General features: G+C 49.0%; 1 protein-coding gene and 1 long non-coding RNA gene across 4 annotated transcripts in view; one reads left to right on the forward strand and one right to left on the reverse strand.

The window, feature by feature from the left end:
• The window catches only part of CDH3 (cadherin 3), a 49,652-nt gene extending 42,959 nt beyond the window's left edge, over positions 1 to 6,693 (reverse strand). The window contains exons 1-2 of one of the 3 annotated variants that reach the window (XM_047790485.1): positions 6,670 to 6,693; positions 1,817 to 1,937 (exon numbers count right to left, since the gene is read on the reverse strand). In XM_047790485.1, coding sequence (XP_047646441.1) covers positions 1,817 to 1,937; positions 6,670 to 6,678 — 130 coding nt within the window. In that variant the 5' untranslated portion in view covers positions 6,679 to 6,693. Of the gene's footprint in view, positions 1 to 1,816; positions 1,938 to 2,142; positions 2,274 to 2,739; positions 2,866 to 6,669 lie in introns of those variants that run through there. The other 2 variants (XM_047790486.1, XM_047790484.1) reach the window with 2 other exon arrangements.
• On the forward strand, positions 2,251 to 3,040 carry LOC125132781 (uncharacterized). Its single transcript, XR_007136321.1, has 2 exons — positions 2,251 to 2,314; positions 2,752 to 3,040. It is a non-coding gene; the product is annotated as an uncharacterized LOC125132781 (long non-coding RNA).
• Positions 6,694 to 18,003: the final 11,310 nt, after the last annotated feature.

Here is an 18,003-nt window from a genome sequence, read left to right on the forward strand (position 1 = left end):
GGCAGTAGCCCGTTTCCTGAGAAGACTGCACATGTTGCAGGGCACTCGGCACGAGGTTAGCCAAGCACATTAAACCTACCTTTTGTTTTATAACCCAGGTGTGTTCCTGGCATGATCCCGCCATTTTCACAACCCTAAACCAGACATCCGAGAAAGCAGAATTTTCTCAAAAGATTTCAAATGCCTGACGTCACCGAGAAGCACTTGCCAACCGGACCGTGAAATCGAAAACCTGACCACCGCTTCCCCCCAGCAACCTCAAGCTTAGTGAAGTGACAGTTCATCTGATATTTCTTGCTTCAGTAAGAAAGATAAGGCACAGACAACACTCAAAGCCACAGCCTGCTCTCCTAGACTGTAGTCGGAGAACTTGACAATGAGGGGGAGAAAATTTGGCAGGAATCTGGTTAGCAATAAAGCTTCCTCAGGGAGCCGGAATTGGATCTGGGGCCCTGCCCAAGTTAACATTTTTACAGGTTGGCCGAGTTGCAGTTTGTTAGCCAGTCAGTAATAAACCCATGTGCAAGAATTTAAAGTTTATGAGGCATGGCCTCTTAATGCCTCTCCGCGGCTCCCTACAGCCAAGAGTTTAAGGAGCTTGGCCTAGCCTGGTGTTAATTGTTTTCTCAATCTGCAGAGTTATTTGGGGGAGAAAACAAGAAAAAAAAAAAAAGGCTTCCACAAACTCAAGGTCCCCAGTCTTCTTTTGGAGAAACAAAGGAGAGCCATTCAAGCTGGGGGAATTTGTACCTGGGGTGAAGGGTACATTGATGGGAGCATTAGAAAAATGCTAGATAGCATGCGTTTTCAAAATTTTAAACTGTAGATTCCCTGCCCAGGAAAATGCATAAGCAAGTTCTTAAACAATTTCATAGGTTAAGGGTCCTCTAGAACTCCACCCAAAGATCCTGGGATACACCTCTGTTTAAGAGCTGGGGTTTGATCCAGTGGTGGAACCCCCACAGTCCTGGATGGAGAGAAAGTGTACCCCATAAGCCAGCAGCTGCCTGGGTCTCTTAACACACTGGTTCTCTGCACCAAAGTCACCCCTCTACTCTCAAGTTTTTAAACTTAAAGGGGGTTAGTAATTGAGAGATCAAAAATGTGCTTTGATTGCCCCCCCCCACCGCCCACACCCCCGCAGCTCAAGACCTTCTGGCTTCTGAACCTCCACTCTGCCAAGTACCTCACATTTGAGTCCCAAGACACTGGGCTTCGGGGGTGTCCCCTGCTCGTGATGGCCCCGGCCCAGGTGTGCCAGGCCCAGTTTCCAGACGGGCTGCTGGGGCGCAGGCCCTCCGGGAAGGGCAGGGTTAAGAGCGCATTCCAGCAGCCAGGGAGGAAGGGGGGCGGGGGAGGCGAGCGCGAAGAAGAGAAACAGACCCGGTCTGTCTGTCGGAGACACAAAGCACGGTACACAAAGGGGGCCCAAGAGGGGCGAAGGGGGCTGCCCCGGGCACGGCTCATCCCCACACCTGCGCGGGGGTTGGGGGAAGAATGTGGAAGGCGCATTCCTTCGCTGGGGCCAGCAGGGAGAGCGTCCCACGTCCGGGCTGGGTGAAGAGCTCAGCTGCCCCCCAACCCCGAAGGAGTGGGCCAAGGTAAGCCGCCGCGGAGGAGCAAGGAGAAGTTGGGCGTCAGAGGCGCTACGATCTCCGGGTTTTCCTACCCAGCCCCCACCTCCATCCCAGACCAGGATGCTTTCTGAGCTTCCCCGCACCTGAGGCGGCGCCAGGAGCCCCCCGCCGCAGCCCTGACACCCCACGTGGGGCCCCCGCCCCGCAGTTCCACCAGGCAAGCTTTCGGAGAGTCTTACCTTTCCCCGGCGCCTGGCCCGACTCCAACTCCGCGCTCCGCGCCTCCAAGGTCACTTCAGCTTTCCCGAAACCCGCCCGGCACGGCTCAGAGGCCGCGCACGGCAGCCAGCAAACCTGCGCCTGACGGAAGAGGGGAAAAGAGGGAGGCTGGGTCATAGCCGTGCCCAACCCTGCAGACTCATTCCGGGGAGTCCTCAGTCTTTCCCCGACAGCCTTGGCCCCAAAGAGTCCAACCCCGCGCTCTCCCCGACGCCACAGCCGCGTGCGGACCCCGCTGCCGTCCGAAGAGTGTCCGGACAGGGGTCAGGGCAAGGCAATCGGGTACCTGAAGTAGGAAGAAGCAGCGGAGGAGGAGGGACGCGAGAGGCCCACGAGGGAGCCCCATGGCTGGAAAGAGAAGGGTGAAAGGCTGCCGCGACGGCGGGTTAGTGCTTCGCTTAGCTCCGCGATCACCCTTTGAGGTTCGCTGCGGGCAGGAGTCGGCGGGAGGAGGCCAGGTGAGTGCAGGTAGGTGCTGATTGGTCCAGCGCCACAAGGTCCCGCCCCCTCGCAGGTGGGGCCGCGGTGGGGGGTGCGCGGTGGCTGCAGCCCCGAAACCCCCCACGGTCCTCTCCCGGAGCCCTCTTGCGTTATCTCAGGAGTTACTCCCGGCAGGGGCCACAGGCCCTGTCTCGCAGATTCTGGGTTCAAGGGGGATAAAAAACAACCACTCCTCAACCTCTGCAGCAAGCGAAGAAAAATGATGCTGTGGCTTGTGGCTACAGTGGGGGAAAGAGTGGAAGGCATCGGAATCCGACTGGAAACAGAAGGGCCCCTTTCATGCTCCCCCGAGGCGCTCTGTTATCCAAAGCTTTGATCGTGGCCGGGTGTGTCCGCCCAACACCCAGCTACAGCGGGGGCTGCCTCCTGTCTCTTTCCCTACCTCCCACGTCAGCCTGCTCCCAGGACTCCGATGGTTTAAAACTGGCAGTGAGGTCCCAAAGGACTGCGTTACCAAACCTCATACAACTTGCGGAAGACTCATTACTTCCCTGGCACGGTCGAACAAATGGAGGCTGGGAGAGAAGGTCCCAGAGCTTAGAAGCCGTGGTGACGCCAAACGGTGCAAGGCAGAGGGGTGGTTATTAACCCCATTATCACCAGCACCAACCCCCCCCAACGTAAGATATAATTACAGTTTCTCAACTTTATGTCGGAAGCAAATAAAGGCATTTTAACAATCACGACTGTTTTTACTGGTCTGAAATAAAACCTAAGTGAAAACTGCTTGCTGCGTGAAGCAACCTTGCAGTGTGCCTCCCTTCAAAACAACTCTTCTGCATCCTTCCTGGGAGACAGGCCTCTGAGCTGGGATTCTTTCCTCTCGACAGTGCGCTGATAGATGGGCTCAAGGCACTGAAACGGCCCTGAGACTCAGCCGCTCCATACCACGTGCTCTCTCCCCAGCCAGCTGAGCTTCCCTCGCCAGTCCCAACCTCTTGCTCCCTGAGGCCTCCCCACCTTCCCTAGCTGTCTTGAGAATTCCAGGCTGCTTCATCCTTTTCCTTCCTCCTCTCCAATTCAGATTTAGGGGATTGAGGAGGAGACTGGGGTCTCTAATTATAGATTCTTTGGCCCTCAAGGGCTAACCTGCTAGCCTGCCTGTCCCTCCCATCACCAGCCTTCGGCTCCGAGGAGGGCGGTTTGCGTTGTGACCGTGGGAGTTCTCTTTCTAACCGAGCATGGGCTCTGGGGACGCACTGCCTGCGTTCAAACCCCACGGCACCAGGTATTAGCGCTGTGGCCTCATTCAGTTCTGCATGAGCTAAGTAGTGCTATGACGTTACCTGCCCTCTAGAATACTAGAATTGAATGAATTAAAACATATAGGCAAGGATTAAGTTAATTAACATGCTTAAAACGCTAACCTCAGCACTTGGCACAGAGCAAGTGCCCAAATGTTGCCTGGTATCATTGCTTAGGGATCCAGCTCATTCGTCCTCCTCTGCCGCCTGTCGAGCCGTTTCTCTCCTCTGTAGCATCCTCCTGGCTCTCCAAACTAAGACAATGAGAAATGCTATAATCCCTCAATTTCACGGTTGATGGCAAAGCAAGCAATAGGCGTCTGCTCTCAGGGTAGTGCTCGGTTATCCGGCTTGTGGTCCGGGTAGCTGGGAGTTAGGGAAGCCCGAGGCTGCGTGCTGAGCTCCAGACCCCCTCACCTCGCTGTCCCGTAGGGGGCGCTTTCTGCGCCCTATGGGAGGTTCGCTACCCGCGCAGAGGCTTTTTCAGTCGGCACGGACCCCAAACGGTACCCGGGGGCCCCGCCTATCCTCGCCTTGCAGGTTTTCCTGCGCTCGCCCGGAACCCGATGAAGCCATTAGGCGGACAGTTAAACACGAACGAGCCTCGGGATACAGGCCCTAATTAAGTAAACACCCGGCTGGAGAGCTGTTGAGCGGCTCATTTCCGCCTTCTTCCAGGGCACTGAGCATTCCGGGCGGGCAGGGAGAGGAGAAATTGAGAATCAGCTCTTCTGCCTGCACCTTGGACCATGCTGCTGTCTTCTCTGTAGGTCCCCTAGTTGGTCGTTTGTTCAGTCATTCATTTAAGAGATATTTGCTGATAGCCTGCTATATGCCAAGCACTGGAGATAAAAGAAAAACAAACATCCTTGGACCTTCCATCCCAGAGTGTGAGGGGTCGAGGAAAATAAGGAAATATATAACATGTTAAATATGTGCTGTGCATAAGAACAGAGTGGGAGGTGCCAATTCATGGGGCAGAAGGTGGGGCTGGAAACTAAATAATGTGATCTAGAAGGTGTGTAGGTCAGGGTCTAGATGGAGACTGATTCCAGATCAGATGGTTCAAGTCTAAGTGCAGGGGCTACAGGAGTAGGCAGGGTGCAGGGACCAAAGGATCCCGAGATCAGCAGTAGCAGAAAGGCAGTTACCACTCCCACTTTTTGGAGGGCACAGGGGGGAAATGGTGTCTTTGGAAGTGGAGGGTTGCCAAGGAGCCGCAGAGAGGAGGACCACTCCTCCCAAATGCAGCTGTGGTCCAGGAGGGACAGGTCACTGCCGGGAGCAGACCAAGGAGCATGGGGGGAGGGAAGGGGGGGCGCCTCAGCATCTCTCTCCTTTCACCCTTCTTCTCCTGGTAGTGCCGCCTATGGACCAAACCCACCCAGAAGCCTGAGGACAAGAAAGCCCAGGTGCTGGGGTGGGGGGATGGGGGGTGGCTGTGGGTCCTCCTCCCCAGGCACAGGGCAGGGCAGAGAAAAGCAGAAAATAGAGAGGAGGGGCTGAGGAGCCATGGGGAAAGCCCAGACGCCTCCCTGAGAAATGAACAAAACCTGAAGGAACTGAGGGAGCAAATTACACTAAGGGCTTCTGAAGAGAGAGTATTCCAGTTAGAGAAAACAAGGCAAAGTCTCTGAGGCAGTAATTACTTGGGAGGGGAAAAAAAAAAAAAGCTGGTGTGGCTGGTGTGAGCAAGGAGGAAATGAGTCAGATTGGGAGGGTGGGTGGGCAAATCCTATAGAGCACCACAGGCTATGGTAAGAACTCTGCTTTCACTCTAAGCAGGAAGGAGGAAGGCACTGGAAGTTGGAGTGGAGGAGTGTTGACAAGACTAGAGGAGATGTGGGCAGAAGCGGTGAGCTTACGAGGGATTCCACTGCAATACGCTAGGCCAAAATGGAAATGGCCCAGTTCAGGGTGGTCACTGTGGAAGGGGTAAAAATGATCAGATTTACCCCCTACTCCGAAAATAACAAGTGTTGGTGAGGATGTGTAGAAACTGTACACTGTTGGTGGGAATGTAAAATGGTACAAATAGTATTGCACTTACTAGGGAAAAAAAATAAAAATAGAGTTTCTGTATGATCCAGGAATCCCACTCCTGGGTATATACCCAAAAGAACTGAGTGCACGAATCCAAACAGATATTTGTACACGCATGTTCACAGCAGCATTATTCCAAGGATGGAAGTGACCTGAAGTGTCCATCAACAGATGAATTTTGGACAAACAAAATGCTGAATAGGTAGTTTGTTTTACAAGATGGAAAGAGTTTGTGGATGGATGATGGTGATGGTTGCACAACAATGTGAATGTACTTACTGTCACTGAACTGTACATTATATGTATCTTGCCACAATTTTTTTTTTTTTTGGCCTTTTCTAGGGCTGCTCCTGCAGCATATGGAGGTTCCTGGGCTAGGGGTCTAATCGGAGCTGTAGCCGCCAGCTTACTCAAGAGCCACAGCAACTTGGGATCCGAGCCGCATCTGCGACCTACAACACAGCTCATGGCAATGCCAGATCCTTAACCCACTGAGCAAGGCCAGGGATCGAACCTGCCACCTCATGGTTCCTAGTCGGATTTGTTAACTACTGCGCCACGACGGGAACTCCACAAATTTTTAAAAGTTACTTGAAAAAATTATGAGACTCTGGGTGTATTTTGAAAGTACCGACAATAAGATCAGCTAAAACACTGGATGGGGTGTGAGACAGACTGGGTCTAGGGAGACTCCAGCCAGGGTTTGGGGCCTGAGCAACCAGCAGGATGGCAATGCCACTTCCCAAGATGGATAAGGCACATGTAGCGGGCACTGTCAGGGTGCTGCTCAGAGCCCTTGGGATCCCTCAGATGGTTTCTGAATTCCCCTTGTTTGGCTTCTGTGCTGATGCTCCCAGCAGCCTGCATCTGTAACTCTTCAGAAGCTGCCCTTCAGCTTCTGGGGTCCCTTTGCCCTTGCAAGGAAGTGCCCAAGAGTTTGCTCTCCCAGCCCTCAGTCAATGACCAACTGGTGCTGGAATGTGGAAGCTGAGTCCCATCCCCGCAATCCCCCCGGGGTGGCTTACCTGTAGCATTCTGGGCTGGATCAGGCTGAAGCTACCCTCCAGGCCTCCAGGGACTTGGTCTGAAGTCACATCCTTGCCTGGCTCCTTGCTCTTCTTATCCTGCTTTTCCCACTCCTTCGCCAGTTCCTCCTGGCAGCTGCTCCTTATTCAATAAGTCATTCAGGCACATGAATCCTTGTCTCCGGGTTGGCTTCTTGGACTCCCACTGCAGGCAGAGCAAGTTTGGGATTGGGGGAGGATGGGGACTTCAAATTGGGACATGTTTTGTTTTGTTTTGTTTTCCAAGCAAAGTTTTTATTAAAGGAAATCAGAGAGCTCCCAGGGTTGCTGGGTGGGGGGAGAAGAGCCCCCCAAATTGGGACATGTTTAGAGGTGCCCAGTAGGGGCATGTTGAGGAGGCTGTGAGTGGATACACCAGTCCAGGGGAGACAGCTGGCCCATGACAGACATTTGTCACAATGGGAAAGCATCAATTCTGGGGACAGTTTGTGGAGAGAGCCTTGCCCAGGCAGGAGGCTGAGCTTCTGAGGCCTTGACATCACCCCCAGAGCATGGCCCTCTAGCACAGATGCTCATCCTGTCCCTGATGCCCTCTACCCAGCCAGGGCTGGGACTCCCTCACTCATTTTGCTCTTCCAAAAAGAAGTGCCTCCTGTCCGCATTTCACCTTTAAATACGTGCTACGTACTGCCTTGTGGGGCTCTGCCATTGTTACTTTCCTCCTCACTCTCCACTACCTCTTTCCCCCTCCTGGAAAGCTCCTTGGGGTCATGGATCAGGATGATCAAAATATCACTTCTCCATGGAGTTCCCATCATGGCACAGTGGTTAACAAATCCGACTAGGAACCATGAGGTGGAGGGTTCGATCCCTGGCCTTGCATGGTGGGTTAAGGATCTGGCGTTGCCATGAGCTGTGGTGTAGGTCACAGACGTGGCTCGGACCCCATGTTGCTGTGGCTGTGGTGTAGGCCGGTGGCTACAGCTCCGATTCGACCCCTAGCCTGGGAACCTCCATATGCCATGGGCGTGGCCCTAGAAAAGGCACACATACACACGCACACACACACAAATATAAATATATCACTTCGCCAGATTTCCCCACAGCACCCAAGCAGCCAAACGCCTGTGGCACTTAAGGTAAGGTTGGCAGACCTACGTCTGAATCTTGCTTCTGAAAATGACTGCTTGGGTGACCTGGGGTGAGCTACTTCATCTCTCGAAGTCCTCTGGAATGAGTAATTCCTACTTGGTGGGTGGGGACTTACCCCAAACCGAACTGACCTTCCCCTGCAAACCTGCTCCTCCCACAATCTTCCATCTCTGCCAAAGGCAAGTGCATCCTTCCAGTAGCTCAGCAGCTCAGCAGCTCAGCTCGAGCTATCTTTCACTCTGACTCATCTTCTACCACTTGCTCACTCTGCTTTCCCAGTACTGCCGCCCCACACCCCAGGTTCTCCAAACACACCAAGTGTAGGCCTTTGCTCAGGGCTTCCCTCCGCCTGGATCACCTCCCCCAAGGGTCTACCCGCCTCCCTCCCTCACTCCTTCAGGTCTCTGCTCAGATATGGCCCCTCAGAGAGGCTTTCCTTGACCTCCCCACATAGAGAGCAAAAAATAGCGGAATCAACATGACAGTAAGTGTCAAGAATCTGGCAGGGTGTTAGATTTGCAGCAAACGTGAAATTAGTGTGGATTCCCTGACCCACTCACAGAGCTGATGTGAACTCCAATGAGCTGATAGAGGGGAAAGTGTTTTGCAAAGTGTGATAGAAATAATACAAATCATAATAAATGAATTACTACCATTTCCTGAGCACGCTCTGGTCTCATTCAAATCCTCACAGCTCTGCCTGCTAGTTCATGTTACATATCCCCTTTTCACAGGAAACTGAGGTTAAATCCCTGCCCAAAGCCACATAGCCAGGATTGAGGCAGAGCGACAGTGTACCCAATTCTGTCTCATTCCAAAACACACTGCCTGAATCAGCTGCCATCCTCCTATCCATCAATAATGACTTGAAGGATGAACCCTGGGAGTAGGTCTTTGGTATATTAGGAAGAATTCCATAATATCTGATCTTTTCTCCTAAGAACCTCTTAAAATAAACATATTTGCCTCTGGTCCAAGGTTAAATTCTGGGTCCTCCAAGAAATATTTAGAAAGAGCTTTTCTGCCCATTTTTGGTAGCAGAATTCCCAGTGCTCCGCTCCCACACAGCATGCTGGCAGGGATGTGTCCCAAAGACAAGCGGGCGTTTTCAGGTCTTTTCTAGGAAGTAGCTTTAAAACTGGGTGAGGCCCTACTTCCTGTTCCTCCCCCCGCTGCCCAGTGCCCTGCACAAACGGTTCCACGGTCTCACTTCTTTATGTCTGTTCCTGAGCTTTCTGGAACCTTCCTTCTGCCCAGGGATGGCTCCAGCCATCCACCACGTCTCAGTCCTTAAAGGTGCAGAGGCCACTGTTCCCTGACGAGAAAGCGATTCACATACCTTCCCTTTCCCTGAATCTCGGGCGGGCGGCAATGCCTTCAGCACTGGTGAATTTTTGCCAAGGCCTGAGCTGTCAGTTTCCAGAGATCAGGGGCCAAGCATTTATGTATGTGTGTACACCAAGGGCAGGGAATTGATTAATCAATAAGCACTTGCGAAGCCCTGAATCCCTGCAGCTAGGTCTAGAGACTTTGAGAACTGTGGGGCCCAAAAGGACCTTAAAGAAAATAAAAATAACAAAATAATAAGGATAATCTGTCCTCTGAGCCATTCTTCATCCTTCCCCTGAAAGGCAGGGGTGACCTCTGCAGATGAGGTTTCCCAGACTCACTGGAGAGATGACTTCCTGCTGGGTCAGCCAATGGGAAGCATTAGTGGGAGACTGGAGGGTGGGACAAAGGGAAAAGCCAGGGCACCCCTCCTCCTCCAGCAGCGTCTTGATAATGGCTGTGTCTAATCTACAGCTTCAGCCTCTGCTGTGGGTCCAGGTTCTGCCAGACTCTGGGCCCTAGAAACACCACTTTTTCCCATTCTTCCTTCTGCGGAAGGGTGGATGACTTCTTGCTGCCTAATCTCAGGGTTGTATCACTCTCCTCTGTTTGGCTTCTCAGCTTCCCCATCTTAATGCACCTCTGCATTAAGTGCCTTCGGCTTTAAATACTCACAGTGAGGCAGTTCCCACTGTGGCGCAGCAGAAACGCATCTGACTAGTATCCATGAGGATGCGGGTTTGATCCCTGGCCTCACTTAGTAGGTCGGGGATCCAGCGCTGCTGTGAACTGTGGTGTAGGTCGCAGATGCAGCTCAGATCTGGTGTTGCTATGGCTGCGGTGTAGGCTGGCAGCTGCACCTCCAATTCGACCCCTAGCCTGGGAACCTCCATACGCCACGGGTGCAGCCCTAAAAAGCAAAATAAATAAATAAATACACTGTGGTTTGTCTTCCTGATTGGACCCTGACTGACAGAATAGTTAAAACTTACACAATACTTCCTACAGGGCGGACACTGTTCTAAGCGCATTATGTAAATTAACTGATTTAAGTCTACCATTTGAGGAATGATACATTTCACAGCTGAGAAAACCAAGGCACAGAGAGTTGGATCTATCCTAGTGAGATAACAAATCTGGATGCATATCAAAAATTAATTGCCCAGGAAGCTAATTAAAAATAGAGGAGGTGGTGGATGCCATCCCAGCCCCACTGAATCGGACTCACCAGTCCATGGGCCCCAGAATCTGGATATTTAATAAGCACCCCAGGTGATTCTGATTCAGCTAACCCAGCACCCCATCCATGACTGAGAATCAGGAAACCCTGACCATTTTGGCTATGAGAACACTAAGATGCAGATCAGTGGCACAGCACGCTCAGCGGCAGACAAAAACACCATCAAGAACAGAACTTTCCGCTACTTCCAAAGCCTTCTCCTTCAAGGTCACATGGCTGGTTGTGATGTTTGGACTTGCTCTCCCTGGGAGCCATGTGATAGCGATTCTTATTGGAAATGTTTTGGAAAATTCAGTATATAAACAGATGTGTATGCAGGATTGCTGATTGGCTGATCACTGTTTGGGAAAAGGAAAAGGGAGGCAGTTCAATCCACTTAATCTCTTGTTTTTAGTCCTTTCTGAATAACTTCAGGGATGTAGTTAACCCTTCCCTCATTCTACCTTCCCCATTCTGACCAAGGCTGTGGTTGAGCCAAGAATCTGTATTTTTCAGCCAAGACATGGAAACAACCTAACCATCCATCAACAGATGAACAGATAAAGGTGTATACAATGGAATACTACTCAGCCATAAAAAAGAATGAAATAATGTCATTGTAGCAACATGGAAGAACCCAGAGATTTTGTAAATCAGAAAGACAGGAGTTCCCTGGTGGCACAGTGGGTTAAGAATCCAGCATTGTCACTGTGTGCCTTGGGTCACTGCTGTGGCACAGGTTTGATCTCTGGCCCAGGAACTTCTGCATGCTGTGGGTGCAGCCAAAAAAAAAAGACAGAAAAGAAAGAGAAAAACAAATACCATACGATATCACTTATATATGGAATCTAAAATATGACACAAATGAACTTCTTTACAAAACAGAAACTGACTCACAGACATAGAGAACAGACTTGTTGCCGAGCAGAAGGGGTGTGAGGAAGGGATGGATTGGGAGTCTGGGATTAGCAGAGGCAAACTATTATAGACAGAATGGATAAACAACAAGGTCCTACTGTATAGCACAGGGAACTACGCTCAGTGTCCTGGGATAAACCGTAATGGAAAAATATGAAAAAGAATACATATACATATACATATATATATATATATGAATCACTCTGCTGTATAGCAGGAATTAACACACAACTGTAAATCAACTATATTTCAATAAAATAAATTAAAAAAATTTTAAACAATTTGTGTATTTTCAACAGGGGCCCAAGGTGATCTGCCAATTCGGAAAATATGACCAAAACCCAAAATGTCCAGAATCTGAACAGACTCCTGTAAGAGCGGCAGCCCCGAAAGGGTCGGATTGTTGCCTTTCCCCCCACCCCACTGCTATTATTTCCAAGACCAACAAGAGTGCCTGCCAACAGTAGGTGCTTAATAAATACTTACTAAATGAAATGCCAATGCAAATTTCCCTTGCGTTTTGAATATATTTTCTGCATAGTTACTCACTGATCCTCACAATGGGCAGTACAGCTGTAAGAGTCCTCATTTTACAGAAAATGAAACTGAGTTCAGAGAGACTGGATGACTTAACCAGGTCACACAGCTAATGAGAACTGCCAGAAACTCTCTCCATGAAATTCTTCCCTCCCAGATGATGGTGGAGAGAAGAAACACAAGCGGAAGAATGCAAATATGAACGCAGAATAAACTACTAGAATAGGGGTCAAATCAACTAGACAAGGATAAGAAATTCTAGGATTTATCACTGGAGCAGGAAATGAGAGATTCAAAGATTCAAGGAGAAACATAAATTCCTCTATTTCTGGGCTCGTAATTTTACTGTTGTTAAATTCAAGCAATCGTCACTTGCCTGCTGTATTGGTAATAGTAACTCACCCCCCCATTCCTTATGATTACTTGCTTTGTACATCTTATTCCGTTGAATACTCTCCTCTCTCCCCTGGATTGCTGCAGCAGCTTTCCTTCGTCACCCTCCAATCTCTCTTCCCCACTACTTAAGTCTGATTACAACTAACAGGAAGTTTACAACTTCCAAGTCTGATCACTTTGTATCTCTGATTAAAACTCCTAAAGGACTCCCTATGCTGCTCTGTCAAGGTCCTGCATGGTCTAGGCCCCACCTACCTCTCCATTCATTACATTCAAGAAATATTTATTGAGGGAGTTCCCATCGTGGTGCAGTGGTTAACGAATCCAACTAGGAATCATGAGGTTGCGGGTTTGATCCCTGGCCTTGCTCAGTGGGTTGAGGATCCGGCATTGCTGTGAGCTGTGGTGTAGGCTGCAGACGCAGCTCGTATCCCTAGTTGCTGTGGCTGTGGCATAGGCTGGTGGCTACAGCTCTGACTGGACCCCTAGCTTGGAAACCTCCATATGCCACGGGAGCAGCCCAGGAAATGGCAAAAAGACAAAAAAAAAAAAAAAAAAGAGAGAAAAAGAAAAAAAAAGAAAAGAAACATTTATTGAGGTCCTACTATGTATCAGATGCTATTCTGAGCACTGAGGATGCACTGGTGAATCAAACAGACAAGGTCCCAGCTTTCATGGAATCTGTAATAAAAATACAGGGAAGCAAACAAACAAGACAATTATAGACTATTGAAAATGCTAAAAAGGGAAAAAAGCTCAATAAGAGAGTCACTGGGGAAGCCCAGTTTTGATAGAATGGTCATGGCAGATGCTCTGAGGTGGCAACAAGAAGCTAAAACCAAGACTGAGAAGGAGCCAGTCATGGAAAAGCTGGCAGAAAGTATTCCAGGCAGAGAAGCAGCATGTGCAAAGGTCCTGAGGCAGGCAGCTTCCAGACCAGGGACAGAGGAGAAGCCAGTGTGGCTGAAGCGGAATGAGTCCTCAGAGACTAGGAGATGAAGTGACATTAGAGAAATATGTGGGAGCCACAGATCATATAGGGTTCTGTAGTCACAGAAAATGCTCTGTCTTTTATTTTAGGATAAAAGGAAACGAGTGAAGAATTTTAAGAGGAGGAATATGGACTGACCTATACTTCATAACAACCCTCTGGCTGCTGTATGAAAATGAGTTGGGGGCAGGATGATGGAAAGAAGAGACAAGAGAGGAGGCTGGCACTATGTCCAGGTGAGAGACAATGGTCTCTAGGACTATGGCAGTAGCCAAGGAGACTAGAAAAGGGGTCAGATTCTCTATAGAGCTTTGCGGGAAAAGTGACAAGACTTGCTAACAGATTGATTCTGAGGCTGAGGAAAGGAGTAATCAAGGCTTGAGACTTAGGCAGTGGTGCCATTTATGGAGCTAGAATCAGGTGCAGAAGGAGTGAAGTATTCTGTCTGCGCTGTGAAGCTGGAGGAGCTGTGAGCTAGCCAGCTGGAGCTGCTGAGCTGGCCATGGGCTGTCTGGGTCTGGAACTAAAATGTTAGGCTGGGCTGGAGACACAAACGTAGCTATCTTTAGTCTAGAAGAAGGGACTGAGACCTGTCAAAGGAAAATTGAAATTGACAGAAGAAAGGGTTGTATAAAAGAGGAAGTGGCCAGCTGGGTCAACGCTGCTCAGAGGCCATGGAGGATATGCTCAGAGATATGTCCATTGGATTTGGCTGCTCCAGGTCACTGGGAGAAGAGCTTCACTGGAGAAACAACCCTGAAAACAGACTGGATCAGACATATAGAAATTCCCGGGCTAGGGGTTGAATCAGAGCTGCAGCTAAGGCCTTCGCCACAGCCACAGCAACAAGGGATCTAAGCCACATCTTGCAGCAATGCGGGATCCTTAACCCACCGAGCGAGGCCAGGGATGGAACCTCACAGAGACTACATCAGGTCCTTAACCCCCACAACAGGAACTCCTAAGCAATTACTTTAAAAAGCAATGTTGCTACAACATATCAAATAGGAAACCAATAAATACCTTTTGCCCTGAACAGAAGGTTAAGAACAATGAAAATAAAACACAGTGTCATTAAATTCTAGCTGGTTATTTATTCCCTGCTGGGGGCTGAGCCTTGGACTAACTCTGTTTAAAAAGGGAAATCACCAAGTGTTAAAGACACATCAACATCAAGGTGAGACTTTCTCCTTGAGAGAAAATGGAAAGGAAAATAATTTTTTCTGTGTGACTTAAAACCACATACCAGACCTAAACTAGGGGGAACACATCTTAGAACATTTCTTTTTTCTTTTTTGCCATTTCTAGGACCACACCCGTGGCATATGGAGGTTCCCAGGCTAGGGGTCGAATCAGAGCTGTAGCCGCTGGCCTACACCATAGCCACAGCAACGCTGGATCCCCAACCCACTGAGCAAGGCCAGGGATCGAACCCAAACCCTCCTGGTTCCTGGTCGGATTCGTTAACCACTGAGCCACGACGGGAACTCCAGAACATTTCTTTTTTAAAATTAAGATTTAACTTGTACTTAGTTGAGTGCACAAACCTCAAATATGGAGCTTAATGAATCTTTATATATGTATATACCAGTGTCATCATCACCCAGCTCAAGACATAGAATTTTCCAGAGAGGATGCCAGTACTAGGCTTTAAACATAAGAAAGGTTGTGTCCTCAAGGAATTTACAGTTTGTTCCCCATGATATACCTAACACTTGGGATGGTGCTAGGATATACAAGTGGTCTATTTCTATTTGGCTTACCTAATAAAATCTATTAGTTTTTTTTTTGTTTTTTGTTTTTTGTCTTTTTGCCATTTCTTGGGCCACTCTTGCGGCATATGGAGGTTCCCAGGCTATGGGTCAAATCGGAGCTGTAGCCACCAGCCTACGCCAGAGCCACAGCAACGCGGGATCCGAGCCGAATCTACAGCCTACACCACAGCTCACGGCAATGCTGGATCCTTAACCCACTGAGCAAGGGCAGGGACCGAACCTGCAACCTCATGGTTCCTAGTCGGATTTGTTAACCACTGCGCCATGACGGGAACTCCTAAAATCTATTAGTTTTGTTTTTAAATAAAGAATTGTGAGATTTGTGAGTTAATGAGTCTTATCTGAATTTTAATTTTCCAGAATGTCTAATCCAGAGCCTATCAATCAAAAACAGAAAGAACAACACCAGGACCTCTCTTTGGATATAAAACCCAGGACTGAGACGATGAGAGTGTCCAACCAGAAGAATCCAGGAACAATTGCTTGAGAAGCAAACAACTCTCTCGATGCCCATTTTCCACCCCATCCCCCCAACCTGTATTTTGTAGGCACAAGCAGCAGGCTTTGCTTTCACACCTGCATATACAATAGCTGAGGACACCAAAGCCCATGTGTGTGCCCTCCTCAATAAAATACTGACAGCAAGACAAAACACCACTACCAAGTCTTTAAAAATTTAAAGAGCCTGATAAAGTCCTCCATTTGGCATCTGCCATGGAAGGAAATCGCCTCTGGCGTGGGCCTGTTGTGTTCCCCCCTTTCCCTGACAACTCCCCCAGGGTTTACCCTTAGCTGTCTGCAGGAGGGTGCTATGGCCCCCTTGCTGGGGTGGGGGTGGGGCTGAAAGATGGGACACCCCCTTCAGTTCGGAGGCAGGAAACTAATGAGTTGTTCTTCAAGCATGTTAAGGATCAAAGCCTGAGATCTGAAGCTTTGGCAAGAACACAGCCACCTGCGGGCCTGGGTGGGTCCAAGCTGGGAGGCCCTGGATATCAGTGCCAGGTGCTGTGCACGCAGGGCTGAGCCTGCCTGTGACCAGACAGATGTCAGGACTGGCCCGGAAAGGCCAGGTCCCCAAGAGGATGCTGCAGAAAAGGAACCGTTGTAATTAAATTAACACAGGAATGGGGGGGGGTAGGGATTAGTAAAGAACAAGAAGAGGAAAACTGTCATATTCCCACCAAACCAAATTAACCAATGCTGGCATTTTAACTCCTTTGCCTCTAGTCTTTTTCCTATGCATAGCTTTAAAAAAAAAAAAAAGATACAACTGCTGTCCTTTTTATACAGTAAGAAAAAAGAACACTGTGATTAAAGAAAAATCCTTCTTGGAGTTCCTGTCATGGCTCAGTGGAAACAAATCTGACTAGTATCCATGAGGAAGTGAGTTCGATCCCTGGCCTTGCTCAGTGGATTAAGGATCCAGCATTGCCATGAATTGTGGTGTAGGTCGCAGATGCGGCTTGGATCCTTTGTTGCTGTGACTGTGGTGTAGGCTGGCAGCTACAGCTCTGATTTGACCCTTAGCCTGGGAACCTCCATATATTGCAGGTATGGCCCTAAAAAGCAAAAAAAAAAAAAAAAAAAGTCCAACAGCAAAAATCCTTCTTTATTTAAACTTAGCCATTTCCATCTTTGCCTTCAAAGAGGCAGATGCTCTAAGGTGGTTTATGTCCTCCTCCTTGCATTTAAAAAACACTTTTACACAGTTGTAATAGTCCCACAACTTGCTTTTTCCATATAATCACGTATTTTGATTTGAGTACATGAAATTTACTCCTTTATCACCTCCAGTACATGTATCAACTACACTTGGTCGGTGAGCATATCAATAGCCAACAACCACAGTTAACAGCATTCCTCTCTACTAGACACTACTGCAAGTCATCTCTTATATTAACCTCCTAGAAATGACCAAGGAGGACATAGGGACATGATCACACAGCTGGTAAGTAGTAGGGTGGGCTCTTACCCACCACCCCATCCAGCCTGCACTTGGATTGCGTCCTAGTTTTTGATCAGGCCGACAAGACCTTAGTATCAAGTCAATTAACCACTGCTGGTTAACAAACCATTCCTAAAACATAGTGGCTTTAGGCAATAACTGTCATTTCTCACGATTCTGCGGGTTGACAAGATGGTTCTTCTGATCTTACCTGGATTCACTTAGTGGCTGTGGTTGGCTGGTGGTTTGTCTGGATGGCCTAGGATGGCCTCATTCATATGTCTGGAGTCTCAGCTGGGATGTCTGGCCTTCTTTTTCCAGCTGGACTTCATGTGATGGTGGAAATGTTCTAAGAAAGTATGAGCAGGAAGTTCTTGTTGTGACTCAACAGTATCAAACCCAACTAGTAACCACGAGGACGCAGGTTCGATCCCTGGCCTCACTCGGTGGGTTAAGGGTCTGGTGTTGCCGTGAGCTGTGGTGTAGGTCGAAGACGCAGCTCAGATCTTGCGTTGCTGTGGCTGTGGCGTAGACCTACAGCTGTAGCTCCGATTCAACTCCTAGCCGGGGAACTCCATATGCAGCCCTAAAAGCAAAAAAATAAAAATTAAAATTAAAAAATGTAAAGTACCATCCTTATATGTATTCCTGGTGCACAGGAGTGTGTGTGTCCCTAGATTGTGACACCAAGAAATGGAATTGCTACAACTCAATTTTTCAACTTTAGTTTTTTAACTACTTGAAGAGTTTTTTTAGGAGTTCCTCTCTGGCTCAGTGGGTTAAGGATCCATCATTGTCACCGCAGTGGCTCCTGTTGCTGCTGTAGTACAGGTTCAATCCCTGGCCCAGGAACTTCCATATGCCACAAGCGCAGCCAAAAAGAAACGAATAAAAAAAAAAAAATCCTCACTTTTAATGGAGTTCCCTTGGTGGCGCAGTGGTTAACGAATCTGACTAGGAACCATGAAGTTGCAGGTTCAATCCTTGGCCTTCCTCAGTGAGTTAAGGATCCGGCGTTGCCCTGAGCTGTGGTGTAGGTCACAGACGCGGCTCGGATCCCTCCTTGCTGTGG

The sequence above is a fragment of the Phacochoerus africanus genome, chromosome 8 (assembly GCF_016906955.1).
Source record: "Phacochoerus africanus isolate WHEZ1 chromosome 8, ROS_Pafr_v1, whole genome shotgun sequence".
Taxonomy (NCBI): Eukaryota; Metazoa; Chordata; class Mammalia; order Artiodactyla; family Suidae; genus Phacochoerus; species Phacochoerus africanus.